The 26,849-nt window shown below is 52.6% G+C and overlaps 11 protein-coding genes across 11 annotated transcripts; 3 read left to right on the forward strand and 8 right to left on the reverse strand.

Annotated features, from left to right (window-relative positions):
- Positions 1 to 62: 62 nt before the first annotated feature.
- N0V89_006785 (uncharacterized protein) lies at positions 63 to 1,047 on the reverse strand (the record flags this gene model as incomplete). The annotated part of the gene is made up of 2 exons (XM_056215552.1): positions 63 to 298; positions 348 to 1,047. 2 exons carry the CDS (start codon positions 1,045 to 1,047, stop codon positions 63 to 65), a joined length of 936 nt encoding a protein of 311 aa, XP_056069799.1.
- A 329-nt stretch (positions 1,048 to 1,376) lies between these two features.
- Positions 1,377 to 4,863, forward strand: MIP1 (DNA-directed DNA polymerase gamma mip1; the record flags this gene model as incomplete). Its single annotated transcript, XM_056215553.1, has 2 exons — positions 1,377 to 1,542; positions 1,592 to 4,863. 2 exons carry the CDS (start codon positions 1,377 to 1,379, stop codon positions 4,861 to 4,863), a joined length of 3,438 nt encoding a protein of 1,145 aa, XP_056069800.1.
- A 909-nt stretch (positions 4,864 to 5,772) lies between these two features.
- N0V89_006787 (uncharacterized protein) lies at positions 5,773 to 6,082 on the forward strand (the record flags this gene model as incomplete). Its single annotated transcript, XM_056215554.1, has 2 exons — positions 5,773 to 6,015; positions 6,068 to 6,082. The coding sequence occupies 2 exons, from the start codon at positions 5,773 to 5,775 to the stop codon at positions 6,080 to 6,082; spliced, it is 258 nt and encodes an 85-aa protein (XP_056069801.1).
- Positions 6,083 to 6,935: 853 nt separating this feature from the next.
- N0V89_006788 (uncharacterized protein) lies at positions 6,936 to 7,657 on the reverse strand (the record flags this gene model as incomplete). Its single annotated transcript, XM_056215555.1, has 2 exons — positions 6,936 to 7,544; positions 7,598 to 7,657. The coding sequence occupies 2 exons, from the start codon at positions 7,655 to 7,657 to the stop codon at positions 6,936 to 6,938; spliced, it is 669 nt and encodes a 222-aa protein (XP_056069802.1).
- A 718-nt stretch (positions 7,658 to 8,375) lies between these two features.
- Positions 8,376 to 9,734, forward strand: N0V89_006789 (uncharacterized protein; the record flags this gene model as incomplete). The annotated part of the gene is made up of 1 exon (XM_056215556.1): positions 8,376 to 9,734. The coding sequence occupies one exon, from the start codon at positions 8,376 to 8,378 to the stop codon at positions 9,732 to 9,734; it is 1,359 nt and encodes a 452-aa protein (XP_056069803.1).
- A 2,452-nt stretch (positions 9,735 to 12,186) lies between these two features.
- N0V89_006790 (uncharacterized protein) lies at positions 12,187 to 13,224 on the reverse strand (the record flags this gene model as incomplete). Its single annotated transcript, XM_056215557.1, has 1 exon — positions 12,187 to 13,224. The coding sequence occupies one exon, from the start codon at positions 13,222 to 13,224 to the stop codon at positions 12,187 to 12,189; it is 1,038 nt and encodes a 345-aa protein (XP_056069804.1).
- Positions 13,225 to 15,497: 2,273 nt separating this feature from the next.
- N0V89_006791 (uncharacterized protein) lies at positions 15,498 to 17,414 on the reverse strand (the record flags this gene model as incomplete). The annotated part of the gene is made up of 1 exon (XM_056215558.1): positions 15,498 to 17,414. The coding sequence occupies one exon, from the start codon at positions 17,412 to 17,414 to the stop codon at positions 15,498 to 15,500; it is 1,917 nt and encodes a 638-aa protein (XP_056069805.1).
- A 1,141-nt stretch (positions 17,415 to 18,555) lies between these two features.
- On the reverse strand, positions 18,556 to 20,225 carry FDH1_1 (formate dehydrogenase (NAD+); the record flags this gene model as incomplete). Its single annotated transcript, XM_056215559.1, has 6 exons — positions 18,556 to 18,773; positions 18,830 to 19,476; positions 19,530 to 19,665; positions 19,779 to 19,893; positions 20,123 to 20,137; positions 20,202 to 20,225. 6 exons carry the CDS (start codon positions 20,223 to 20,225, stop codon positions 18,556 to 18,558), a joined length of 1,155 nt encoding a protein of 384 aa, XP_056069806.1.
- Positions 20,226 to 20,969: 744 nt separating this feature from the next.
- On the reverse strand, positions 20,970 to 22,154 carry N0V89_006793 (uncharacterized protein; the record flags this gene model as incomplete). The annotated part of the gene is made up of 1 exon (XM_056215560.1): positions 20,970 to 22,154. One exon carries the CDS (start codon positions 22,152 to 22,154, stop codon positions 20,970 to 20,972), a length of 1,185 nt encoding a protein of 394 aa, XP_056069807.1.
- A 784-nt stretch (positions 22,155 to 22,938) lies between these two features.
- Positions 22,939 to 24,437, reverse strand: N0V89_006794 (uncharacterized protein; the record flags this gene model as incomplete). Its single annotated transcript, XM_056215561.1, has 5 exons — positions 22,939 to 23,119; positions 23,169 to 23,613; positions 23,785 to 23,872; positions 23,944 to 24,230; positions 24,266 to 24,437. 5 exons carry the CDS (start codon positions 24,435 to 24,437, stop codon positions 22,939 to 22,941), a joined length of 1,173 nt encoding a protein of 390 aa, XP_056069808.1.
- A 267-nt stretch (positions 24,438 to 24,704) lies between these two features.
- On the reverse strand, positions 24,705 to 26,519 carry N0V89_006795 (uncharacterized protein; the record flags this gene model as incomplete). Its single annotated transcript, XM_056215562.1, has 3 exons — positions 24,705 to 25,798; positions 25,850 to 26,207; positions 26,259 to 26,519. 3 exons carry the CDS (start codon positions 26,517 to 26,519, stop codon positions 24,705 to 24,707), a joined length of 1,713 nt encoding a protein of 570 aa, XP_056069809.1.
- Between the last annotated feature and the right edge of the window lie 330 nt (positions 26,520 to 26,849).

Below are 26,849 nucleotides of genomic sequence, written 5' to 3' on the forward strand. Positions count from 1 at the left end.
TCCAAGAAGGTACGTATGATCCACCAAATCTTCAAAGCCACAATGCTCGTATAACGCATGCACTATGACGTTACCTTTGATGCTGTGGCAGTAGCCGCACTAGCGCTAATGGGCCTCGTCTTCTTAGGTTGTGTGGCTAGTCCCTTCTTCAGCAGCAGCGGGATGATGTCCGAGACCTTAGATCGGTTGATGTTCTTCCGGCAGACGGGGCACTGAGAGCGACGCTGCTCGCCTGGGTTGCCACGGTTCTCTCCGGCAATGAGAGCCTCCATAAGGCAGGTGTGGCAGAAGAGGTGACCTAAGGCCTTATCAGTATCAGGTAACATATCAGGGTGGAGGTGACGTACCACAGGCTGTCGCCGTCAAGTCCGTCGGCGTGTCCATGCATATGACACAATTGAAGGTGTTGAAAGTCGTGGCCTTCTCTTCCGGCAGGGCCTGCGCCTTGACTGCCTCTTCACGCTGCTTCTGGAGCACATGCTGGACCGTTTTGTTTTCGCTGGAAAGGTCGATCTCTTCTACCATCGCCGCTGGTAAGTCACTCTCTGCCTGTGCCGCAGTGCCGTCATTTCGCCTTTGCCTTTTGGCGGACGGACCCGGCGTGGGGCTATCCCTCTGCGTCTTCCGCGACCTTGCGGTGGTGACATCAGGCGAGTCGGTTGTCAAGTCTACGTAGCCATTGGACAAACGCGCCGGTCGTCCTTGCCCTCGCGAAGTTGGCATGTTACTGTCGCTAAATTGGTACCCGAAGCTGTTGGTCTCGACCGGGTTGAGGATGTTGTCGAGGAAGTTCGGCGCTGGAGGTGAGGGCTCGGTGTGGTAGGCGTTGTCGAAGTAGAAAGCGCTCCCGTCCTGTTCGTACGTGTCACCCGAAGTGAACGACGGGTCGGGTACGTCGAAGTGATCGAAGTGATAGGTCGGAAGAAAGTGCCAGCTCGGGTGCCCTTGCGCTTGTGCAGCAGTATTGTTGCTATGTTGGAGGAATGGGCATTGAGGTGGGTCCTGTTCCGGGTCGTCGTGAGGGTGGAAGCTAGAAGACGACGACATGGTGGCGAGTGGCGGGCTCCGAACTCAGCAGAGAACACGACAGGAGCGCATGGAGAAGCAACGGCCGCTGCGGCATGGGAAATGTGAACAAAGCAACTCTGGGAACGAGCGCCCGCCCGCGCGCTTCTAAGCCGTGTCACGGTGCGGCGGGATGCCCACACTGGGTGCATCTTCAGCCCTATAGCGCTTGGCCGGATGCAACAAACTTTAGTGCGTCAAGTCGCATCGCGCGGAGCTTCACAGTCCATGACGCCAGCCCATCTTCGCCCACACGACACCCGACAGCGCCTTAGACGGCATGAGGTGACGCTCGCCAATTTCACACGACGATGCGCTGCTCCCGCCGGAACTTTGCTGCCTATGTTGTGAAGCGACCGCGACTTGCGCCTGCTACTACAAGCTCCCGTATCTGGTGCGCGTCGCAAAGATGCCTCGCCACCGCACACTCAACGCAAGAGGAGGAAGGTAGCGGTGCGAAAAAGGGGACTCTTTCTGGTATGCGACCACATCTCTACACAAAATCCGCCCTAACTAAGCGTCGCAGTGCCGTCCGAAGCCCGCTTCAGCGAGATAGGGGTCCAGCAACTCTCCAGCCATGTCCACCAGCAAATCTTTCCTGGCAAAGGCACTGCCGCACCGCCCGAGCTCGTTGCCCTCTCCAAAGACCACCTCACCCGCCATGACCTCCTCGGCAAGAACCAAGACTCGACCCCACCCGTGGCCTTCGATTTGCCCGAATTGCAGGGGACAACGCTCGACGAGCATTTTTACAAGCTGGGTATGGATGCTGCGGAACCGTTCCTGACAATGGCGAAGAAATTGGCGTGGGCAAACCCTCCCCCGAAGCCGCGAAAGTGGGTCAGAAGGAGCGGGTGGACCAAATACAACAGCGACGGGACGAGTGAAGCTGTGGAAGCACCAGATGAGGACATGCTGACCTTTGATACCGAGGTTATGTGGAAAGAGACGTCGTTCGCGTGTATGGCATGCGCTGTGAGCCCGACAGCATGGTACGCGTGGATATCACCGTGGTTGCTGGGAGAGTCAAAATCGGATCGACATCTAATACCCCTCGGCGACCCGTCGAAACCGCGCGTTATCGTCGGCCATAACATTGGATACGATCGGGCACGAATATCCGAGGAGTACGACATACAGCAGTCGAAGAACTCGTTTGTGGATACCATGTCATTGCACGTTGCGTCCAACGGCATGTGCTCGCGGCAAAGACCGTCATGGATGAAGCATCAGAAGAGCCGGGAGCAGAGGGAGAAACTTGCCACTTCTGATGAACATGCGGATCTCTCACATTTGCTCGGTTCAGGCGCGATACCGGACGAAGAGGAGGAGCTGTGGATTGGCCGGAGTGCGATTAACTCGCTACGGGACGTGGCCAAGTTTCATTGCAACATCACTATCGACAAGGCCCGGCGAGAATACTTTGGGGAGCTAGATCGGGCAGGAATATGTGACAAGTTGGACGAACTACTGGATTATTGTGCGGCTGATGTCGAGATCACGCATCGCGTGTACCAGAAAGTTTTCCCCCTATTTTTGGAGACGTGCCCGCATCCCGTCAGCTTCGCAGCTCTGCGCTTCTTGGCTGCCGAAATTCTCCCTGTGAACGAGACATGGGACGCATACATCCACAATGCTGAGGCAACGTACCACAAGCTCAGCGACGACGTCCAAGAGCGACTCATTAAGCTCATGGAACAGGCACTCGAGGTCAAAGACAAGCCCGAAATCTATGAGAATGACCCCTGGTTGAGCCAGCTGGACTGGTCCGGTCAGGAAATCAGGATGGTCAAGGGAAAGAAGAAGGGTGACCCACCGCGACCGGCAGCACGACAGAAGAAACCAGGCATGCCAAAATGGTACAAGGACCTCTTCACGAAGAGCGACGGACCAATTAATCTTACTGTCCGCACAAGACTAGCACCGATTCTGCTGAAGCTGAGTTGGGATGGCAACCCGCTGGTGTGGTCAGACAAGCATGGCTGGACGTGGCAGGTGCCTATGGAAGAAGTTTTCGCATACAAAGAGAAGGGCTTGAAGGAATTGGATATGTCAGAAGAGGAAAACTTGAAGTTGCGCGACGACACGAAGCATCGATACTACAAAGTGCCACATAAGGATGGCCCACTGGCGAGGTGCGCAAATCCACTAGCCAAGGGCTACCTTGCATACATGGAGAAGGGGACTCTTTCTTCTGAGTATGAATATGCCAAGGAGGCACTTGAGATGAACGCGTCATGTTCGTATTGGATAAGCGCAAGAGACAGGATCATGTCGCAGATGGTGGTGTACAACAAGGAGCTACCGAATGCGCCGGAGCTAGTGTCCTCGTCCGAAATCGGTGGAGAGAAGAAGGTTGGGTTCATCCTACCGCAGATCATTCCGATGGGTACCATCACACGTCGAGCTGTCGAGAACACGTGGCTCACAGCCAGTAATGCCAAAAAGAATCGGGTTGGATCCGAGCTCAAGTCAATGGTGCGAGCACCGCAAGGTTATTGCTTCGTTGGAGCCGATGTGGACTCGCAAGAGCTATGGATAGCGAGTCTGATCGGCGATGCCACCTTTAAGCTGCATGGAGGTAATGCTGTCGGCTTCATGACGCTCGAAGGCACGAAGGCTGCTGGGACAGATTTGCATTCCCGCACGGCAGGCATCCTCGGCATAACCAGAAACGATGCGAAGGTGTTCAACTACGGTCGTATCTATGGTGCCGGCCTGAAGTTCGCCGCAACACTATTACGGCAGTTCAACCCCGGTTTAACCGACTCCCAAACCACCAAGACGGCGAACGAATTGTACGAAACTACCAAGGGCAAGAAGACGGCAAGAAAGCAACTCCACGAGCGGTCATTTTGGAGAGGAGGCACCGAATCCTTCGTCTTCAACAAGCTCGAAGACTTTGCTGAGCAAGAAAAGCCTCGGACACCCGTCCTTGGGGCCGGTATCACCGAAGCACTGATGCGTCGTTACCTCACCAGGGGCGGCTTCATGACATCACGCATCAATTGGGCGATCCAATCTTCTGGCGTTGATTATCTTCACCTCCTAATTGTCAGCATGGAGTATCTGACTCGGCGGTACAATCTGGACGCTCGTCTGGCCATTACAGTACACGACGAGATTCGCTACCTTGTGAAGGAAGAAGACAAGTACAGAGCTGCTATGGCTTTGCAAGTAGCCAACGTGTGGACGCGCGCCATCTTCTCTCAGCAAATGGGCATCGATGAGCTCCCGCAGTCCTGTGCCTACTTCTCCGCCGTCGACATCGACCATGTACTCCGCAAGGAAGTGGACATGGACTGCATCACTCCCAGCCACAAGGACAAGATTCCGCATGGCGAGTCTCTCGACATCATGACACTGCTCGAGAAGGGCGACGCCGCGCGCCTCGACCCCGCCATCGTTCCCAAAGACCCTCCGGCGGTCGAAAAGTATCAGGCAAGCTACGTACCGCGCATTCCTGTTATGGCATCCCTCGCGGGCGTAGACCCGACGTCTGTATCGAGCATTGCATACTTGAAGGCGCAGATTACGGGTGATGACAAGGAGTTGAAAGATATTATGCGCACAGTAAGGATGCCCGCCAAGCCGAGGTCAAGAAGATCGAAGAAAGAAGAAGATGATGAAGAGAATGAGCGTGCGGTGCTGCACTACGAACAGATGGCGCAACTGCTCCCAGTCGATGAGATATGGCAGAACAACAAGTTCACCAAGAAGTGGAGCTCCACCAGACCCGGCACACTGCACCATTTCCACCCACGAAGTACCGCTCCGCGACCAGCGAGAGCACATTAAGTACTCTTCTTTTTGCATTGCAGCAGCGCTACGCTTTTCTTTACATTCTTGTATATGCATTGTACGATATGTTGTAACGGCCGGTTGCATAGTCATGGTTTTTGGGAAGGTGCATTCGGACTACGGGAAGGCTGCATAAGGGCGGTGGTGACCTTTGTTGTTCAAACATATGTAACCGCGATAAACACTAATCATCTCAACGTTCAAGCGCTGAATCGCCCAACAGTTCCAAGTGTTGTGATACATCCCAGGTGTTGAGGCGGATGCGCGGTTAGATCGGCAGGTCCAGCCAGACGAGAAGGGGTCTCGAGCGGCTCCTCTTCTGTCGCCGCTGCCGATCTCCGCTGAGCCCTGCAGTGCGGCTCTAAACTTTTGCAGCTGCCCATAATTGAGTCTCTCTTGGTGGCACGCTGGCTTTCTACTTCTCTCGAGAGGTAAAAGACTGTATTTAGGATCCCGCGCCCTACCCGTCGAACCCACACTTCCCCACTGCTCGCAAATCTGGGGATTCTCGGCTGGCGGGACCCGGTACCGGACATTCTTCGCGACAATGCACGGACATTTTGGCGGCTCGTGGCGAGGCGGTGAGGTCTCGAGACAGGGGTGCGATAAAATTGTGCACGCGTTGTGCTTCGCCTCCTTTCTTTTTGCGGCGATAAAGACCCACTGGCCCACTCGTTCATAAAGTGCACTGGCTCCCCGCATTCACTCGGATTCAAACACCACATTCACTCTGCGTTCACCCTACTTCGACGAGGAGACACATTCACTTCGCGATAGTTCAGCGATCGGTTTTGCTACGAAGCATTCAAGAATTCGAGAAGCAAAAGCATACGTGTCACTATCACACCACCTACTCGCCACCTGCACTACATACCAACGACCACAACAACGACCACTTCATCCACAATGGCCCCACGTTTCGCTCTCCCTGTCCGCCTCCCCATAACCCGCACCTTCCGCGCCCCCGCGCGCTTCAACTCCAACACCTCCACCGGCCGCGCCGCTCGCGTCATTGAGATGGCTGCGCAAGCTGAGAAGCCAAGTACCCTCGAGGCCGGCGTGCCGATCATGTGGGCAATCTGCGGTGGCCTGATCTACACCGCATGGAACAGGATCGAGGAGAGGGAAGGTGCTGAGAATGTGCAGAAGGTATGTTACTATTGCCTCGCTTGAACCTAAAGCTAGACTAACAGAATGGTAGCTTTTGATCGTTTAAGCGTTTTCCATATGCATCGCAACGGCGCGCATGGATTCTAGACGGACGATTCGGCTTTGCATGGCTTGCGGATAGACCGTGGCTTGGGCATTTGCATGCTTGCGTTTAAGGATACACTTTTGCTTTAGGATAAGGATAGGGTAATGACGGTTTGTCATGGGATATGGGGGAGCCTGGTATGGCTATGGGAAGGAATATGGGTACTGGCGTTTGGGCATGATACACACCTTGCACTTTTCAACCTAGACGAATCTCATCTTCTTCACACCACTTCCGTCGCATCCGCATCCATGCTCTACACGTCAGTCCGATCGTGTTCCCTCCACACACCACCCTTCAAGTCGATCTAGGCTAGCACGTCACTCAATCGCCTTCTCGTGTCGCGATACACCTCAAGACTTCTAGAAGGACCAGGATGAAGCCGTTCGGACGCCGCAAATGGTCTCGAGTCCTACCCAGCCGCCTCTATGAGTGCCCACGCCTCTGTGTCTTATCTGGGCACCTCGAGATCATCTCACTAACGCTTCATGTATATTTTTTCGAGCCAGACGAAGAAGATTGCGAGCAGTGCATACATGTAGGAGATCCTGATGCGACGGAAGCTGGTCGCGATTGAACACCAGATACCACGGGACGAGGACATCCAGAGACTTCGCGATGAAGTCAACATTATTGGACTTTGTCAATTCAGTCTCAGTGCCACATGTTAGATGACATTTCGCAGGTGAATACTCGGAGGGAAGTCACTGAGTCGTAGTGTCTCTCAACAGGGAAGATGGGCATGATTCCACATTTCATAGACTCTCAATGCATCAGTCTACTCGTTGTGAAATCAACCATCATAACCACGACACTACAGCCTCGCCTTCCCTTCCCTCCCCAAGAATCCATCAACAGCGGTAACCCGCACGGCACCCTGTCCTACCCGATCCTTCCCATTCTGCTGTTGATTCTTCGCGATAGCTTCGTTCTTCATATGCACCTTTTCCAAAAACTCCCAACTCTCATACGTCTCCACCGTTCGCACACTATTCTTGTCCTTCCCCTCACCCACCGTGTATCCCCTCGTCCAGTACTCGTTCTTCGCTACGTACTCCACGACGTCAGCCCATCCTAGCAGCGCATTCGCTACCTTGCCAGCCTGGTAGTCAAAGTGCGCGAGGACTATGCATGGTGAGGTGGATATCGCGGGTGGTGGGGAGCACGGCTTGCTGGATGTGACGGTGCTGGTGTGGACCTCGGGGGGTTGCGCGAGGACGTCTGAGGTGGTGAAGAGCTTGATGAGGTCTTGGACGGGTTGGGTTGCGAGGTGCGCGTCGCTGGCGGCTTGGGAGGCGTATTCTTCGATCATGTATAGCACGGTGCCTGTAGTGTCATCGACTGGGAGGGTGACGATGTAGCGGAGGACGTCGGGCTCGTGAGTCTGGGTGAATTGTATGATTTTGTGGAAGGCGTCGAGAACCTAGATGTCGATGGTGAGCGTGAGCTTGGGGTTTGAGATGAAGGGTCGCGTACGGTCTTTCGCGCTTCTTTGCTTGAGCAGACGATTCGCGCGGTGACGAGAATTGGTGCCATTGTTGTTGTTTTCTACGGAGGAAAATGTAAAGATGAGAAAACCATGATTGTATTTGAGATTGTTTATGGTCCTTTCCCCCGCACGCGTGATAGGTTCCGAGCTTCGGAATTCTTGTTCCGACAAGCGGGTCTGTCGGAGAGTCGCTACACACTCCGCCAGCCACTCATTTCCACCATTCGACCCCATCTACTCGTCCATTCCATTTGACTGAGGACTATACTAAGTTGTTCCTTTTCCCGATGCTGCAGGACCCTCCTTCCAACGAAGTCTTTCTTGCTAATGACTTAGCCAAAGTCTACCTAGGTATGAACGGACGAGCATGAAAGGAAACATTGACAATCGCTCCCGGAAAACTGTCTAAACATTGGAACAATGGCTTCTCGAAAGCAAAGGGTCTCAAGAATAGAACAAGCCGATCAAACTGTAGAATCGCGAGAGGGTGCTGACTTGCCAAATTTCGATTGCGGATGAGTACCCATGGCCTGTTTTGTTCATTCACAATGCAGGACTTCCTTTACACAGGTCGCAGCATCTTGCACTATGTTACAGAGGTCTACCTCTATATATACTTTTTGAGATATGTTCCCTCTGACGGGTCAAACCAAAACCCAAAGTCTCAACCACAACTACAACTCTTGCTGGTAAACCAAGACTATCTTAACTCTCCTCTGCACCGCAAGCAGATTTCTTAACTTAACATCAACTCAAGAAACCAATATGGCTTCTCGTATGGACAATATTGTCACCGGACCGATCCCTGCACGCGGATTCTCTGACGCGACGTTGCACGTTCGCACTCGCGCGAACGGGGCGAAGGACGGCGCCGGTACTTGTATGTTCGAAGGCATTGACGTTGAAGTTTTCCAGTCGACTTCGAACCTGTTCCGTAAGTTGTATGCACGTGCGTTTGCTGCCGGCCACCACAACCATGTATACATTGTATGGAAGGATTTCCACATTGTGGACTGCTATGTCAAGTGGCTTCACGACCGAATCGTCCATCGCATCCCAGCTGAGGAAGTGAAGTCTAAGCGGCAATACCAACACACTGTGCTCAAGTATCCTAAACACCCGCTGAAGGAGTATAGCCCGCTTGTTCAAGATATGCATACACTTATCAACATGTGGCTGTTCGGTTTCTATGTCGAGGACGCTACGTTCATGGACACCATCATGTCCTTCTTGGAGGAGCTGTTACAGGAGTCCCATGAGCCTGAGTACGACGATGGGGACTCTACTCGAGAGACGTTCTTTCGTCTCCTGAAGCCATCTGTCATCGACGCTATCTGGTCCCACACTACTCGAGGGGCGAAGCTTCGGGCTTTCGTGGTTGATTACCTTCTTAAGTACGGCACACACATTGATATTCTCCGATTCAATGGTACTATCGTCGAGGAGGCCAAGGTCAGCGCAGTTGAGTCTGCTCCGCCTACTCCCGTCAAGTCTCGTAAGTCGCGTGCTGACTCTGCCCGTCCTTATCGTTCAATTCGCCAAGACACCACTCCGTCTCAAGTGTCAAGCTCAGAGTCCTCTACTGATGACAGTAACACCAAGGTGGAGGATTCACCGCAGACCTTTCCGCCTGAGTTCATCACGGAGCTGAACAACGCTCAACGCGGCTCCCTCCTAGTCTCGCAGCTCCCTATTGAGATCCAGTCGTTCTACCATGACCAGGTGCGGGTGTTCCTTCCTCCCCTACCGTACTCTTTCGAGATGACCTGTATAGAATCATACACGGAGCCTTGCCTGTCTGCTTACGGCGAGTTCAACGGCCTCGTGGTGCGGAAGACACAGCAACTTACATCCATGTATCAGCTGCACACTGTTGCGTTCCGCATAGCCTTCTTCAAGGCAGTCTACGGAGAGGGTCAGACGGTCCTCCGCTCCACGTACTGGGACACGGAGGGTGAAGTTCAGGCGCAGCCAGCTAGCGGCAACCACCTCTCTAATACTGGCGGGACGAGCATGAGCTGTGTATACCACCAGCATACCAAGGATGGTGCTTGTTGGGTGCTTGGAAAGCGCTTTCGCCAGGGCGTCCCGGTGCCGGTTGCTCCTCAGCCAGCCAATGTTTAGGCTGGTCTCTACTCTTTCCGGAAGAATTCGGTAAGCATAGTGTTTGAACACGCACCGCCAGCATAGAGGTCTTTCAAACCTCATTCCATTCTCCTTTCAATTGCGAGGTGCCATCACAAGTCGTTTCCAGATGATGAGACGTCGAATTCTGAGACACATCAGGCTCGTTCTTCATTCGTACTTTCTTATCTTCAGTATTTTGTGTCACTTCAGTTTTCGAATGATGCCGCCGGAAACGTTCACGATGTTCCAGATGCGGTCAACACGTGCTCGCGTGGAAGGCGCGCGTCAACGATGACATCACCACTCTACATGTCAAATTGTACTTTCTTAGTTTAGCTACCAATTTGTACCACTTTCCGAATTCATAATCATTCACAATCAATGTTCTTCCCCAGATTTGCCTGTGCACCTCGTGCTTTCACTCTGAAACGTGCCTTCACGTCCACCGCCGCAGCAACCATGCTATCACACAACAGTCCCAATCCGCCCACTAGCGACACAATCTCGCCCGCGCAAGTCCGAAAATACATCCCAAAACACCAATCATGGCCCTACACGGCGCGAGACTTCACTCGCTCCGACGAAACGAACGACGATGATTTCTACGACCAACCGCGCTACGTCACGCACATTGACGATCAAGCTATCACCCGCCTAACCGCGTATTTCAACACCGTGATCCCACCAAAAGGTCGCGTTCTCGATTTCTGTACCTCCTGGCATTCCTGGTATCCTGAAGAGTTTGTCGAAGCCGTCAAGTGCCATGATCTAGAAGTGTATGGTATCGGCATGAACAAGGCGGAGCTAGATCGGAATCAGCTATTCAAGAACCATCCCACGCGTGCAGTAGTTGCGGATCTGAACGAGAGCCCAGATATTCGAACGCAGTTGTCGGAAGGAGGAAGGAAATCTCCTGAACTCGATTGTGCGACGTGTACGGTCAGCATCGACTACTTAGTCCAGCCAGTAGAAGTGTTGCGGAGCTTGAGGGAAAGCACGAGGCTGGGCGGCAAAGTTCATCTGGTAATCAGCAATCGATGTTTTCCTACGAAGGCGGTGAGGATATGGCTTGAATTGGATACGGAGGAGAGGTTGCAGCTCGTTGGAGACTACTTGCATTTCGCTGGTTGGAAGGACATCGAAATTGTTGATCTGTGTGCAAGAGATGAGGATGGCGGGAGGCTGACGGATGAGAATGGGAGGATGTTGCAGGGAGAGGGGATGCTGGGTTTCCTGCGGTTACAACACATGGATCCGTTGTGGGTGGTTCGAGCAACAAAGTGAAAGCAGAAGTGACAACTCGTCTGGTCTGAGCGGATTGGTGCACGTCTCTTTGCGTTGGTGAATGTACGATACGCGGGTCTCGGTCACCTAATTCTCCGTAAAACCACCTGAAATAGCGAACGAAAGGTTTCTGATAAAGCTCAGCTCGAGTCTTCCTCAGATCTTGGACTGCTGGGCCAGGGATCATGTAATTAACCTAGTGATTGAATATATAACTTATCAGACCGTGGGCGGATGTCAAACAGAGAATTATCGATACTTGCTGTCCTTCCTGATCATGAGGCGCAACCAAGGTGGAGGTACCGGGCCGCCCTCTATCCGGTTCTCCATTTTCCTATACCATCCAACACTGTTGTATATGTATGCCGTCGGACGAGGGCAGATATCGTGGATGGAGCGAAAATTATATGGTGAGTTCTCGACCCCCCAATATATCCAGCCGGCATAGCAAACATCCTGTCAAGCCTTAGCGACTAAGCACGCAAGTTCAGTCACTACCATGTATACGGATTGAAACATGAAGAATTTCACCGGTCCGTAGTATCGATGAACCCAAAAGAGAGCTGGTAGCCCGCTTTCAATCTGTCTGTAGTGGCCAGACTGTTTGTAACAATATTCTATGGTACGAATCGTGAAAGCCGGTGACTGGAGAAGGGTTGGTACGGTGCGGGAAACTATGTGAACCTATCCGGCATCGAAGACGTCCTGTGAGAGCCTTGGTGATCGAGAACGTAACTTCACTTGCCACCCTCCAGGCGGGCCCAGGTAAGCAGAACATCACCGAACCGAATTTCCAAGAAACCGACGACAGAAAAGCATAGGAGGTGGTGGCGGGGCATTTTCGACTCGATTCCTCATGTGTCTGTAATGTCCATATCTGTATGGGTCTCCCAGTGTCGGGACTAAGATCCCGTGGATGGAAAAGGGACTGCTGATCCGGTGTTTCGTATAGAACCACCCAACACAGAAGACATTCTGGAAGAATCTTAGCTATCAGAAGACCCGACGACATCGGGACCGGGGTGAATTACCTTCACAGAGTCAATGAATTCGATCTATACGGGGGCCGTTTCACTTACAGTCGAAGGGGCGCTTCAACAATAACATACGGTGGGCTAAAGTTCCATCTCGAACAAAGCAACAACGCATTCGTTGAGCGACGACTTTACTCGGATCCGCACAGGTATAGGCGGACATACCAGTATGGGGGCACCACCATCGATGGATTGTAGGTGTGACGAGGGACAGGTGAGAAGTTTCTTACCTTGTTCCAATTCAGGTCATTGATTACCAACTCATCCCCCTCGTCATCGTAATCTCCAGTTTCAGCATTCATTTCTCCATAGATCTTGCGCTCGTAATCCCCATCCCTACTTTTGAAGATATCGACCTGCCTCAGCTCTTGTAATTTTACTTTCAGCCACGTTCCTTTCGGATCTCCAGCCTCGATGCGCTTTTCGCACCACTCGTCTAGTTCGGCACAGTCCCAGTCTCTGCCTCTCGAGCCAGACAATCGGGCGCTCGCCATCGTGTCGTAGACGATTGACCTGACGCAGTCGGCTTCAATGACAGCAAATCGTACTGAGCCCAAGTCCGGTGATCTGCCCAAACGTCGATTATGATTGAACAGCTGCACAGCTTCCAGGTTTTTCTCTAGGAAAGCCTGCCTTCTTCCCTCGCGGACGATGTTCAAAACCTCAGGGTTGGCCCATTCGACAGTCATGGATGTCATCCAAAGCAGGAACCGCAGAAACTGAATCTTGTCTTGCGTCCAGGGTCCGTGTAGTAACTTCACAGGTAAACGACATTTGACAAATGTTAGCGCCGGGCAATGACTGCGGCTGAATGTCATGGCCGTTGCATCCTCGAAATTTGGCGGCCATTGGGCGTCGAAACATCCTTCCTGTGCAGTCTTGCCGCAAAGACAGCCAATATGCTCGAAAGCGTCGAAGAGAAATGACTTAAAGTATTCCCACGTCATCCATTTCGACGCAAATAGTCGAGTCTGATTGAGCGAAACATTTGGGTTGTGAATAAGGCGCTTCTTCAGGTATTGTGTGCACACTGCGTAGTAGGTAGACTTGTGTGAAAGCTTTGCTGCGATGTAGTGGGAGGTAAGAGGCAGGGCGAGATTCGGACCGGATGCGAGGAAAATAGGCTGGATCAACTCGGTCGGGAGGCGCTCGATATACGAAAGCGACATGATGGAAATGTGATGGCAGTGTGATCTCGTGCAAACACTGGTGCCTAGGGCGCGTATAGTACAGTACTTCCAAGGTTGTTGTGTGGCCACGTGACGCCCGGTCAGCGTTCCGGCTAATTGTCCCGCAGTGGGGGCCAGAACGAAGGATTCTCTTCTCACACGTCAATCTGAAAGTAGATGTCTAAGCTTTCAGAAGTTTATTATTTGGTGATTTATCCTAGGCCGACTTGGACTATAATGAGATTATAAAACTGCACCCTCATATTGCATTGTCGATATTCACATTCGTGTTGAAGACGGCGAACTGTATCCATTCCAGCAGCTCTGGAGTCCGTCTTTGCCTAGCCTCCTGAGGTCGAACCATATAGAGTCTGAATCACGTCCCCAGTTATGTACGAGCCCGCGGCGGCTCTGAAACCAACGCGACGTATACAGGAAGTAATTGGCCGTTTCCACGTCAGCTTGTACCAAGGTGTTGAGATCGGACATATGGGCGACCTTGGAACTGCTCCAATTGTATGCTAACCCTCGAATATTCACGTCCTGATGGTTTAATTGGAAGGTTCGAGGGTGGTCGAGAACGCCAAGCTGAGGCCATGGAGTAAGGAAGAGTAGAGGGTTGAGCATATCGTACAGCAAGCCGCGGGGAATAACCCAGGGCGTCCAGTTGATGAATGTTGCGGAATCGTCATAGAATGTGAAGGTGAGTTTTGATAGATATAGCGTATACAATGGCACCAGGCAAGCTTCCATTCGTGTTTTAGAAGACGCGTCATATCTGGACCATTCTTCACTCCTTGAGCCAGAAAAGTACAAAGACAGAGGTAGCTGAACGGTGACTGTGTCGATATTGCTGAAGGCCGTTGGCCTTACAAAACGTACTTCTGCGGAGTAGGGCCACTCGTGCTTGATGGAAGCCAATAATTGTTGCATGGCGTTCAGGGCTTCGCTCTCGTACTCGTAGTGTAATTGGCGTGAAGCCAGCAACAGGCCTTTGAACTCCTCAGTGTAAGCATAGATAGGTGTGCAGAGACCATAGATGCGGTTTCGAATCTCAGCTGGTAATGAAAGAAATGGCGATGACGACATTGTGTGTTGTTGGGTACTGAAGGAGAGATATTCGAGGTCGGAAGGTCGGAGCGCCTACCTAGGCGAAGACTGCTGACTAATGAACGACCTTCATTTCGTTGCGACATCTCGCGGAGTAACTACGTCCTGATACGGTAGCTGAACGGAGGGGGTAAAACCCATCGCTGAAGCAAATGGAGATCACTCTTTATCCCAGTCCTGTGAACATTCGCTCCAGTCTCAGGTGCGAACAATTCAGCATGCGAACGTTTGCCACGCTTTCCGCGTCACGTGAATTCCAACGCACCATTTGATCGCAATCAGCAGCGTTCTTCCTAAAAGTTCCAATGGCACGACGGACTCTGACAGATCAGCATTTTTCGCAGCACAACTGGGCTCGATGTCTCCCGCAGTTGCGCTGGGGGACTGTTTCGGGTTGGAAGACTCAGATCGAGTTTAGCGCCAGACTTCGTTGCAGCCAGGCACAATGCAATCCATTTCCAATATAATGGCCTGTGGGCCATCTGCCCCGGATCTGCGCTACATTAGAGCCATCTCCCACTGAAGTCGTGGAGATGATGTGTACCAATGACACACAAGCTTCGTGCTAGTGGCCGCCAGACCAACGCAGCGCAAGACCATGACGGCATTCCCCACCATGTATAGGACTGACCTTGATCCACTTGTTCTAAATTGTGTGCATGCTTCTTATTCTGAGGTGCTCCCCCGCTTGAGATTACATGCTTGCTTTCGCCTATTGCACCTGCAGGTTAGTTTTGCAGAGATGCCTCAAGTGCCGTGGCGCGTTCAAATCACCGACCACCAGGGTCAAGCAGAGAGGAGATCGATCAGTAACCAAAATGGGACATTGGTCACCAGCATCTTGTTGGAATCTGAATCGTGACGACCGTAGACCTGGTCTCACACACAATGAAGACTACAGCAAAGTCGAAGACGATCTTAGTCAAGAAGCGAGAGATGGGTGTGAAAAGTTGGAGGGGCGAGCAAAGCGCGGCGAGCTGCTCAACTGGAGGGATGTTGTCCCAAAGGAAGAAGATCTACATTTGAGACACCCCGACGACAGATCCTTAGGATGGCGATACGTTCTTAACGCAACGGATGTAGCTGGGAGAGGACAACGCTACCGCATCGTCAGATATATCGGATGAAGTCTTCCATGGTGCATCATACCTGCATTCGTCTCTTTAATTGCGCTTCTTCCTCTTAGAACGTCTACTGTCTGGCTGCTCCAACGTGTTTCTGAAAAGCGAAGCCACCCATATCCTTTGTACCAAGGGTGGATTCTCGTGGTCTTCGGATTTCTCTATGATCTTGACTGACTGAATAGGTCCAAAGCCCTTAGGCGGCTTGGGCCTCTTGACACTGCTTTTCTTCACAATAGTCATGCGATAATATCCAAACAAAGACTGCGAGAGGAAGGTACTGAGATCTGTGTTGCTTGGACAGTCATCTTTCAGGAAATTATCGAGCTTTGCGTTGCGCTCGGGCCATCCATATGTAGACGACTTGTGCATTTGGTCTTGGTACAGACGTGCCAATAGATTAGCGAATACTGCGCGCTCTACATGAGCCGGCAAGAGTGTTTCTGTTGTCGTTTCAAGGTCTGTGGATACCTCACTCTCTAATTCCGCCATCCGTTGTCGCATCTGTAGAATCGATTGAGCGTTTTTGTTGAATCTCTGAAGCAAGTACTGGCACTCTAGAGACCGTCTCTCCGTCCTCACGTATTCCGTTGGTGAGACTTGAGGGATTTCAGGTTGATGGGTCAACTCAATATGATATGAGAGCATACCCACATAGTAGATGCAGGGGATGGTGAAGGTAGTGTCTCGCCCGAAGCTAGCTTCCCTCCTTGAACATGTTAGCTCAGCCGTTTGGTACGCTGTATTTGTTCCAAATGTAGCCGCAATAGCGAAGTCATCTTCTTTTGTGATCGGGAATAAATTGACACCGTATCCGCCAACAATCCAGTAGATGGTCTGGAGGAGCAATGCACCATCTCTATACGTAGTTATTGAACTCAACCTGTCGAAGCCACCCAATACGAAGTTGCTGAAATGGTGTAGCACTTCACTGATAACCCAGTACCATGCGACTCTACCTCGCGCTTCCTCTGAAGCTTCTTGTTCGAATGCCTGCAGTATGTAGTGCTGAGTTGCGTCCCCATCTCTGTGTATCGCTGCTTCAAGACGTATCATCAACTCTTCGCATCCAACTTCGTAGTCAATTTCCAAGCCCACAAGCTGCTGACCTTCTGGGAGAAGACCTAAAAGCGCATAGACTCTGTCACGGAATTCCGAACAATGCCTTCGATGGGATAGATCCAATAGTTGGAGCATGCAAAATTTGGGATCCTTTCCGTACCAGCCAGCCTCGAATTGTTGTCTGGCCACAACAAGCTCTACCGCTTTTTTAATGTCCGTTATGCGAAATTGCACCAAGTCGGCCATTTTGTTCTTCCCCAGTACCCTGGACTCCCAGAAAGAAGCAAGACGATCCCATGGGCAGATGGAAGATCCGCAGAGAAGGTCAATCCTCCTAGAAAGTACGATCTCCTGCACAATCCAGATTCTTTGAAAATAAGTTCGGTTGAGAAGTGCTTTGATTGCCGACCATTTTCGGTCTGAGCTGGCCCATCCATCTGCAGGATGGTCTCTGAGAAGACGCATGCCCAAATCAGAAGAGGCTGCTTCGGGACCAAGCCAAACTATGGTGTGAGACGCTTGGCGGTATATGCGACCCATCAGGCTGACTTGGTGGCCTCGTTCGGCTGAATGAGCTTGACTGATGCAAACGGCATCTATCCAAAATCTTGGAGACTCAGTGTCAAATACTCCTCCCTCAAACTGCTTTGTACGTAGAACGTTCAAAGCATCCCATAGATTCTGCCGGACTTGAAAGCTTCTTTCGTTGATGCGGATTTCCTTAGGCTCTTGCTCAGAACCCCACTCATAGGACAGCGCAACATATGCCGGACAATCTTCAATATCATAATGTTGGACGGTGAGCTCGACGTCTCCATCGCCAGGAAGGATGCGCAGAAGCCTGACTTCTTGCCTTGGTCGACTTAGTGGTGCGTATTCGTATCGGGTTGACGACATTGTGGAATTGAGACGACCTTGATCGCGCAGACCGGATTTTCGTATCTCAGAAACTTTGAATCATCAATTCGTTACTGGGTCATAACTGATCTGGATTCAGTGGAAGCGCGACAAAACTTCCGTAGAGCCTTGCTTCTTCTCCGTGGCTCATGCATCCAGCTCAGCCTCGCTCAGCCGTCAGACGCTGTTGCCTACAGCACGTGCGAACAAGCCAGGACGAGTAGCCATTGGAGGAGCAGATGCTCGCAATAAGAATACGATAACGATAACCAGGCCACGTCGACGGCCTTGGCGCATACAGAAAGTGTGGCAGCTACCCCCAGCATGTATATAGCCTAATGTACCCAGACACCTGTTACACAAGTCATGTATGCACACCTGCATAGCTCAGATTCCCTTCATATAATGAAATCAAGCCGCTGCATTCTCGTCTCACTGCAAGCTAACGGCCCTCATGTGAATCGAGAACGATTCGTTCAATCACCACAACTACATCTAGTTGAGTATCTATCATCCTCTCTCAACCAATAACCCGAGTAGATTAGTCTCCGTGGAGACTCGAGCAATATGACCTCAAAAGGTTAGCTCCATAGCGTAGTCGAACGCTTTCACAGTGTTACCTCACCCACTCGCTTCGTACGCTCAGCTTATTCTTCCCTACGAAACCCACCGCCCCATTCACTTTCCCCACCCCCTCATAAAACTTCCTGTCCTCAATGATTCTGAAATCATCTCCAAACCCACTTCACCTCTCTTCCTCGCCGCATTTGCCTTCCTCCTCACCCTCATAATTATAACATCATACTCTGTATTCTTCGTCAACCACCACGTCAACACGTTACTCACCTACCCCGTAACCATAAAGATCCGCCGACTTGGACAGGCATAGATACGCACGTGGGCTGTCATACCTCGAGGATTCAAGGCCTTCCGCAACATAACACCCAGGACAACAGACTGTGAGCTCTACAAGTTACGGTTCGTAAATGCTTTTGAATTTCCATTCATGCCAGCCGTCCAATATCCCTCATGATCCGACATTCTGGTCGTTACTAAATGTACATCTCCCATCCCAGCCGCAGCTCAAAACGCCTTGCTTACGCATTTTATCATACTACAACCTCGCTCGCGCGTCGGCCAGTCACTCCCGCATGTTAACAACACACCGGATACAGTCGCCCGCCTTCATATCTCCGAATGCCTGGTTGATCTTGTCGAGCGGCTGGCGGTGCGTGATGAACTCGTCGACCTTGAGGTCGCCGTTCATGTAGTCGGAGACGAGGCCGGGCAGCTGGGTGCGGCCCTTTACGCCGCCGAAGGCGCAGCCTTTCCAGACGCGGCCGGTGACGAGTTGGAAGGCTGTGTGAGTGTTAGCTAATGGCTCACTTGCAATGCTTGGGTCAAGGTATACATACGTCGTGTGGAGATCTCCTGTCCAGCTGCCGCAACACCAATGATGATGCTCTCTCCCCAGCCCTTGTGGCATGCCTCGAGCGCCGCCCTCATGACGTTGACGTTGCCAGTGCAGTCGAAAGTGTAGTCGCAACCTCCATCGGTCATCTCAATCAGCTTCTCCTGGATGCTCTGTCCGCTCAACTTGGTGGGGTTTACGAAGTCCGTAGCACCGAACTTCTTGCTCCACTCCTCCTTGCTGTCGTTGACATCGACGACGATGATCTTGCCCGCGCCGTTCTTTACAGCACCTTGAATGACGGAGAGACCGACGCAACCTGCACCGAAAACAGCGACGTTGGAGCCCTTCTCGAGCCCGCCCTTTCCGGCAGTGATGACGGCCGCGCCGTAACCGGTGGTGATGCCGCAACCGAGCAGACATGTGCGATCCATGGGTGCCTTCTCAGTAATGGCGACGACAGAAATATCGGCTACGACGGTGTACTGCGAGAATGTGGATGTGCCCATGAAGTGGAGGAGGTCTTTGCCCTTGGCCTTGAAGCGCGAGGTGCCATCGGGCATGACACCTTTACCTTGGGTGGCACGGATCTTGCCGCAGAGGTTGGTCTTTCCGGACTTGCAGAACTTGCATTCCTTGCATTCGGGGGTGCTGGATGTTGTTAGAGGAGCCTTGAAGGTGGATGAGGGTTGGGAAAGACGCACTAGAGTGCAACAACGTGGTCACCGGGCTTTACGTTGGTGACGCCTTCGCCGACGGACTCCACGATACCAGCGCCCTCATGACCAAGGACAATGGGGAAAGCACCTTCGGGATCCTTGCCGGAGAGTGTGTAGGCATCTGTCGAGATTAGCAGCTTGATCTTGATCTGACTCGAACTATCATATGGACAACCTCACAGCTTCCGCAATTCAAAATGCTGCCGTAAACATCCACAGGAGGTTAGAACTTACCTGTGTGGCAGACGCCAGTGTAGTAGATCTCAATGCGGACCTCGTGTGCCCTGGGCGGCCCAACCTCAACGTCCTCGATGGACAGATCCTTGCCAGCCTCCCATGCAACAGCCGCCTATTTCATAATCAGCTTCAGTGAAACATCTCCAAGCTCCATGGATATCCGCAGTCCTTGCTTCCCAGCACGTCAACTACCTCGGTGCAGTTGCGTGTGGAACTCTATATTGTATTTGCGGATCCGCACGGCTGGCCCCGCAATGGCCTCAGGGACGCTAGTCTCGAAACCCAACGAACGGAAGGAGGCAGAGGAAGCTCGCAACGGCTTCTCAACGGCGAGAACGTACCTTGCAAGTAATGGTCTGCTCATGTTAGCAACAATTCGTGACGGCGGAGCTCATAGCAAGCTCTAGCTGGGAAGCTCACCTTTCCTACAGTATCCGCAGGCATTGTGTCTGTGTGTGTCTTCGATTGAAGCGAAGGGGTATCAGAAGGTAAAGAGAAGATGCGGACGCGAAGAACGGTAGGTAGAAGAAGCTATTTAAAGGGCCAATCTCTCGCGGCGCGTCCTGCGACTCTTTTATCACTCGTTTGGTGGGGTATGACGCCGTCGCACTTGCGACCCCTCACCACGGCGATTGATCGGAGCAGCAAGCGCAGCGCCAGCAACTTCGCCAATTGCTCGCGTTTCCAGGCCAAATGTCGCATAGAGCTCGGGAGAGCCTCGCATCGTCGCAACATGGCAAGCCGGTACATGCGATTGGGCGGCGGGCACGCCCAGCGCGGGGCATCTTGACCTATTGTGGGGGGAGCAGAGGCGACGGTAGCCGCTACGGAAGGTATTTCCAGATCCGGAGGCGAAGAACGGAACCGCAACCGTAGTGCGTCGTCTGCTGAGAAATAGATGCGAGATAGAGGGCGTGGAAAGGGCGCTGTTCGAGCATTGCAAGTGAGGAGTGTAGATCGTATGCAGGATGTAGGACAAAGGTATGAAATTTGTAGACTAAAGTGTAGGCTAGACGCAAAGAAAGAGCACCCTGATGGTGAATAGGTATAACAGGAAAGAACGCCTAGAATGCTCTCACACACGCGACAGCTCTCTTGCTCAACGCCGTTACGAATTTGTGGTATCACTTCAATACTCCGACAACTTCCTCTAGCGACTCCCTATCAACCCAGAGTCGATGGCCCACCTTATACAGCCACGTCTTTGTTCTCCTCTTCAACCATGTCCGGAGTCCTGCTGCCCTCCTTATCTTTTGTCCCTTTGCTCTTGCTCCTCACCCTTCCCCAGCTGCTACTCCTGACCCTCCCCTGGTCTTTCAATGTCTTAACGCCATGGCTCCACCTCTTCCGCAATGGAGTCTTCTTCGTCTCCAAGCCCAGCAGCTCCCGCACCGCTGTCACCTCTGCGTGGTCCCTTGTATGTTTCATGCGATGCGCCCACACGCACTTGCCGTCCTCGAACAGGAACTCGCCGCCCACCTGCTTGAAGTCGCCGCCCTTGAGCGCGTTGCTGCCCGTCTTAAGACTCTGCACGATGGATTGCACCGAAGTGAAAAACATGTTGGATTGTATGTATTCGGGCTTTTTGCCCATCTCCCACGTACGGGTCATGTTGAGGAGGTCGTAGAGCTTGCGGGTGGGGTCGGCGTAGATTGGAAAAGGGCACTTGGTCGTTTGTGCGTACATCTCGATGAGATCTGGCCGCCCGCAGCCGATGACGGTTATGAAGGTTGGCTCGGGAAGTGCGAGAAGGGACTCGGGTGTTATAGAGGCGGACAGCTCGCGCAGGTACTCCTGGCAATTTCCGCAGAAGAAGTGTCGGATGAAGATTATGAGCTGGCGCGGCGCTACACCCTCGCCCTTGTATAGGTCTTTGAAGGGTCGGCTTTCGCCGTTGGAGTCGAGCACAAGGAGGTCGTCAACGCGCTTCATGTCCTTCTCCGAGGGTATATCATTGTTGACCTCGACGGTGCCTTCAAAGTCTAGCTCGGGATTCTCTAGCACTGGCGTGGTGCTTGAGGGCGAGAAGGGTGGTGTCGTAGGTGCATCGGCGGTTGTAGGCGAGGCGACTCTTGTGGCGCCTAAGCTCAGCGTCGCGTCAGTCGAGCTGCGCGGTTTTGCATCGTGGCTGGGAGAGAGTTCCGGGTTGAGAGAGAGGGAGGTGTTGCGTTTGTGGGATTTCGCATTGCTGCTGGGTGCGGGTGCGAGTGCGGGATTGAGCGAGAGTCCCGACTGTGAGGACGGCGGTGTAGGTGGCTTTCCCGAGGACAGCGCGTCTGTTGCTCGAGCGTGCTCTGGGTCGTTCTCCAGCGTCGCAATCTCAGCTCCTCCTGTTGTCGCCGTGGGGTCGGCCAAAGCAGCTATCGACTCCATGGTTACGTCTGTGAAGGTAGAGTGAAGGTATTCCTGTTGTATTTCTCGATGTCTTCAGCAGCTTCTCGCCCACGAAAGGAAGGTGGGAAGCCGGTGGGGCGCAGCAACAACGGCCGTATTTTCAGCGATCAGCGACGCGGTGCAACGATCAGACGATACAATTTGTAGATTCGCCGTATGCACGAGATTGTAAAGAAGGCAAGAGGTAGACGCGAGCGAGCAGATTGATCAGGGTTCACGATATTCTTAATACGCGCGCGACAAGTTTCAAGCCGTCTTGAACGCAGGGACCGGCGTCGACGTCAGTGGCTAACCGCCCTGTCGATTTCGCTTGTTCCTGAATCCTGACGCACCCTGCGCTTGGTTGGGTGACATGCCCTCTGGCGGCCCTGGCAGTCTTGCATTTTCTGCTTCGAAGAAGGCCGACTTGGCGTGCGTAGTGTGCGAGGCACTGAGCCTCTGACGTTGCTGGCCATGCTATGGAAGTCGTGCTATGGACTCGTGATGGTTGGATGCTTCAGCTGTGTCTCAGCTCGGGACCCTGAGTTTCCGGGACTTTTTTTGTGGGCTAGACCTAGCCTGGGGTGGAATTAGCTGCTCGCTGCTCATCTATCCGCAAGACGTTCGATTCTGCGAAACATTTCAATTATTATTATTTTCGAAGGGATGGAGTTACAAATTTGCATATCCCGCATCATATGGTTGCTTGGACAATGCCTGGAAAAGACCTGTCTTATGGACGCCTCTCAAACGCCACGGCCCGTTCCGTTGTGATGTCTCCACCCTACGCGTCCTGCGATGCCTTGTAGCTGCGATGCAGCCGCTTCAGTATAACTTTGTACTTCTCAAAGTCCGGAGAGTCGTCGCCCTGGCAGTCGCGCTTGATGCGAAGCGCGTTGGCTGCCATATCCTGACCGTTCTTGAAGTCCTCGGCAAATTCGCAGGCCAAAGCAAGGTCGGTGTAACTGCTAACAATTAGCTAAAAGGAAGAAAGTCGAGTGAAGGTATACTCACATATTTGCCAGCCTCATCGAGTAGTCGCCAATCTCCATGTGGAGCACAGCTAACTCAAGCAGCTGCTTCACGAACTCCGGCTCTCTCACTCCTATCTCCAGGTTCGCGCCTCGCAGATAGCTAGTTGTCTGGTCCAGCTCGGCAATGCGATACCTCCGATCGACACCCTCACGTGCGACACCGTCTTCATCGTCTTCATCGCGGATACAGGCAAGGCAATCACAAGTAAAGCCATAGTGCTTCAGCTCCCAGGCCCGCAGTGTCTTCTCGTGTGTCATGTCGCAGTATGAGAAGGTGATCTGCTCGCCTGCCTTCACGTCGTGGATGATATGGATCGTCTCTCGCTGGATGTTTTCGTTCCAGTTGAAACTGGCATTCGGGCTGCAACTGTGGTTGAAGCGGGATGCATTCGGAAAGATGCCGGTGCCTTTGCCCATCTCCATGCCTAGAGGTGGGGGTACAAAGTCAGCGTAATGTCCACAAATGAGGAAGTGGGTGAAGTAGGTGTTCTAGCCTGCTACGAATGCCTGAAAATCTCAGACCTAGAGTTGTAAGGCCTAGAGTCTTAGACAATCACCCAGCCTGAACACCTACTGTGTACCCCGGCATTGCGTACAATTGTTCTGGAAGATGCTGAGCAGCGACGGTTCTTTTCCGATACGGGCGTTGTGCTGCTCCTTGATCCGCTGGGCCTCGTGACCTTTCTGTATGTCAAATTCCCTGTCAGTTTGATACCCGTCAAAGGTTCGGTATGTAGGAATGGAGTTAGGCTTACCACGCTCTCATGGATATGACTCGGCCATTTCTTGGGATCCTGGCCATGACTGGAAGCCAGGCCCCAGTATACCTTCTGTTTATCCTCCGAAAGCGTCGCGAATGCCTCCTCAATGTCGCTTGTGAGGTAATCTGGGTTGGAGATGGCAAGGAGAGGCGGCTCGCTGAGGATGCGCGTACCACGCTTCAGCTCTTTGAGCGCGAAGCTGCCGTAGCCTTTCGCTGGGACAACCCGAATCTCGTAGAACTCATTGTCTAAAGAATTGGTCAGCGAGCCGGCAATGTCTTCTAGTAGGTTGCAATAGGAGAGCGGGGCGATTTACCGGGAGCTTTGGGAAATACATGCTGCACTTGCTGAGGCTTTCCGACGTCCTCACTCTGAGCTTCATGGTCCGACACGGCCTCTGCTGCATCTGCTGCATCTGCTTGAGGCGCTGTGCCGACGGGAAGCACATTAAGCAAACTGTTCTTTAGGCCTTCGAAAACACCTGCCATTGGGTTGTATGTACTCGGTAGTCGCGGCGGAATTCGATGTAGCTTGCCGGAACCGGTGGGGATTAGGGGTGTTTTAAAGACAGACTTGAGGTGATAAACTAATGTTCATTGACTGTTGTATTTACAAAGTGAGCCGGAGCACAGCGCGGTGGTGAACAGCAAACGGTCTTCTGTTCCTTCCCGCTTGGCAGCACAAACAACGCGCTTTCCCGTCGCTGCTATGCTCGACCACATGACACCGACATCGCCCGGGCGACCACAACCGCATCACCGGCCAAATACGTCAAAGTTATGCTCATTGATAAGAGCCATTCCCTCTTTACGGTATGTATCGGCCTCCGCGTAGCTCGTCACGTTCGCATCGAAGACGAAATCCTGCGGGTTTTCGACGTCATACACAGGCCAGTCTTCTTCAGTACCGTTCCACGCCGCCGACGTCTTGAACGAGTTCGGGTCCTGGTCGTGGAAGAAACTGATCCAGCTGCTGTCCATCAGCTTCGCTAGATCGATGTAATTCTGGCCCTTGCCCTGAAAAGGTGGCGTTGCGGCGGGGATATAGCCACTGCCGATGATGTTGTTGAAAACGAAAGACACTTCCTGGAAGTGAGTGACACCGATTTGCGGAGGTAGACCAGCCGGAATCGCATTGAAGCGGTAGCAGTACGCCGAGAGACCCGCAGCAGCCCAAGTCTCGCATGTCTTCCTACGGTGGGCAATAAAGGTGTAATCTCCAAAGTAAGAGGCGGACCGACGGAACTGAGATCCGTAAGGGGCTCCCGGACGAGTATCTCCTAAACTGGCAATGACATTGACCGAGAGGTTGTCTGGGTATGCCTCCAGAATCTGATCGGCAAGTTCTCCCGACACTTGAGGAACGGCAGCAATGATCGCAGCACGGAACTGCTCGGTGGTGTTGATACCCACCGGACTGAAAGCGGACCCTTCATCTGAGTTGGCGCCATCAATGATGGGCACCTTCACGAACCGGCCGTCGGCAAGTTGCTTGGAGCCATAGTCGGCAACGAAGTCGTCATCTTTGAAAGGTCCAAATTGAGCCAACGTTGTGTTCAGAGACGCGCTGGTAGAGTTGATCGCCGTGTTCAGCTGAGCTGCCGGCACCTCGCGTAGACACTCAAGCGGGCTTGATGCACTGCTGCAGTTTGTTCTCGCGAGAAGCTCCTTGTACATGTTGGCATTGCTTTCTAGCGTGCTGTTGAGCCTCCTGTAATAGATCGGATTTCCGCTCTCCATTACCGCGCCGCGGAACAGCTTATCGTCGCGTCCCTCATAAGCGGTGAGATGGAAACCGACAGATGCGCCTCCAGCACTCTCTCCAAAGATGGAGACCTTCTCGGCGTCACCTGTGATCCTTGTCAGCGCCTTTATTCGCTAGTCTTCGATCAGATACCTACCTCCAAAGGCCTCAATATTCTCCTGTACCCAATGGAGCGCCAATCGCTGGTCTCGAAGACCGAAATTGGAGCCGCCCTCATCTACAAGTTCTTGGGTTCCGCTCAAGAAACCCCATGTAGCCAAACGGTAGTTGATGCTCACACCAATGATGGGCTTGCCGATTTCAACCGAGTTTTTGACCATGTACGACAAGTTGTATCGCTGATCAACTCCTGAGCCTTGGTAAAAGCCGCCTCCATGAATCCAAAACGCCACCGGCAGTGTCTGGTTCTCGTATCCCGACGGTCGAACTACGTTGAGGTACAGGCAGTCTTCACTAACTGGATAGTTCCATTGATCAGAACCGTAACCATAGCACTGGTGGAGCCGGTCAGTAATGTGCAATAGTGGCGAATATTTAGTACTTACTGCGCTGGAATACTGCGCGGCTTGCTTGCTGTCCGTCCAGCTCTCGTTTAGGCTCACAGGGTTCTTGAATCTGAGGTCTCCTACGGGAGCCTGTGCATACGGAACTCCCAGAAAGAAGTCCTGGTTGTACTGAGAGTCATGGACACCCTCATATGTTCCGTTCTTCAGTTGCGCTACGGGACAACTTTCGGATCGAGCAACAGGTACCGCATGAGCAGCGCCGAGCAAGAGGCCAAAGGCCAAAGCCGAAGTTTGCAGCATATTGACGTCGAAGGACCACGAAGATTGGATTCCTAGAGGTACCAGGCACCAGATCAGTGGCTGTTCATATACCTTCCCACGTGTCCAACGATGACCCTAATGGGAACCTCTTTTCCATAGCACGGCCGAGGCAGCTCATTTATTCCTTGCGGTATCGATGAAATCTGCCGCTTGGCTAGCCATTTTCTACCATGCAAGCTTCGGTGCTCGCTGCATTTACAGCGATGGCCCGGTGCGGAAGGCAGACCTTCTGCGGGTCATCCGTACGGTCGCCATCCCTAGCGCCTCGCTACATGGAATAGCCTGTTTACCAAGTGATCTATGATGTAG

The sequence above is a fragment of the Didymosphaeria variabile genome, assembly GCF_027946475.1.
Source record: "Didymosphaeria variabile strain IMI 356815 chromosome Unknown scaffold_5, whole genome shotgun sequence".
NCBI classification, from domain to species: domain Eukaryota; kingdom Fungi; phylum Ascomycota; class Dothideomycetes; order Pleosporales; family Didymosphaeriaceae; genus Didymosphaeria; species Didymosphaeria variabile.